Here is a 1,446-nt window from a genome sequence, read left to right on the forward strand (position 1 = left end):
CCCATATCGTACACCACCCACTGCCCATACCACCCATACCAACCATACCGCCCATACCACCCACCACCCATACCGCCCACCACCCATACCGGCCATAACGCCCACCGCCTATACCGCCCACAGCCCATACCGCCCACCGCCTATACCGCCCGCCAACCATACCGCCCACCACCCACTGACAAGACCGCCCATACCAACCATACCGCCCATACCGCCCACCGCCCACCGCCTATACCGCCCACCACCCATACCGCCCATACAAACCATACAGCCCATACCGCCCACCGCCCACCGCCCACCGCCTATACCGCCCACCACCCATACCGCCATACCGCCCATATCAACCATACTGCCCATACCGCCCAACGCCTATACCGCCCACCACAAATACCGCCCACCACCCACCGCCCATACCGCCAACTGCCCACACCGCCCACCGCCCATACCATCCATACTGCACACTGCCCATACCACCCACCGCCCACACAGCCCACCGCCCACACCGTCCATACCGCCCACAACCGACACAGCCCACTGCCCATACCACCACCATTTCAGTTTTAGACCATCTCTCATTTCAGTCTCTCTTTCTCTGTCACTATTTTTCTCTCTGCCCATACCATCCAACGGCCACCGCCCATACCGCCCATACCGCCCATACCGCCCACCGCCTATACTGCCCACCACCCATACCGCCCACCACCCATACTGCCCACCGCCCATTCCGCCCACCGCCTATACCGCCCACCACCCATACTGCCCACCACCCATACTGCCCACTGCCCATACCGCCCACCGCCCACCGCCTACACCACCCACCACCCATACCGCCCACCACCCACTGCCCATACCTCCTATACCAACCATACCACCCACCACCCATACTGCCCACCACCCATACTGCCCACTGCCCATACCGCCCACTGCCCACCGCCTATACCACCCACCACCCATACCGCCCACCACCCACTGCCCATACCGCCCATACCAACCATATCGCCAATCGCCTATACCTCCCATACCACCTACCACCCATACTGCCCACCACCCATACCGCCCACTACCCATACTGCCCACCGCAAATACAGCCCACCACCCATAATGTCCACCACCCATAACGCCCCCCACCCATACCGCCCATACCAACCATACCGCCCATACCGCCTACCGCCCATACCGCACATACCATCCACTGCCCATACAGCCCTTAGCGCCTATACTGCCCAAAGTCGAGCGCCCATACAGCCCACCGCACATACCTCCCATACCGCCCACTGCCCAGCGACAATAACGCCCACAGCCCATACAGCCCACCGCCCACTGCCCTTCCCGCGACCACCCATACCACCCACCGCCCATAGCGCCCACTGCCCATACAGCCCACTGCCCTCCACCCACTGCCCATAGCGCCCACTGCCTATACAGCCCACCGCCCATACCGCCCAC

At 62.8% G+C, this 1,446-nt stretch overlaps 1 protein-coding gene across 1 annotated transcript in view; it reads left to right on the forward strand.

Moving 5' to 3' along the window:
• Window positions 1-1,102, forward strand: part of LOC139372372 (uncharacterized) — a 17,101-nt gene extending 15,999 nt beyond the window's left edge. The window contains exon 2 of the mRNA XM_071112085.1: window positions 1-1,102. This exon is cut by the window's left edge and continues 438 nt beyond it. Coding sequence (XP_070968186.1) covers window positions 1-1,102 — 1,102 coding nt within the window.
• The last annotated feature ends 344 nt before the right edge of the window (window positions 1,103-1,446 follow it).

The sequence above is a fragment of the Oncorhynchus clarkii genome, chromosome 18 (genome assembly GCF_045791955.1).
Source record: "Oncorhynchus clarkii lewisi isolate Uvic-CL-2024 chromosome 18, UVic_Ocla_1.0, whole genome shotgun sequence".
Lineage (NCBI taxonomy): Eukaryota > Metazoa > Chordata > Actinopteri > Salmoniformes > Salmonidae > Oncorhynchus > Oncorhynchus clarkii.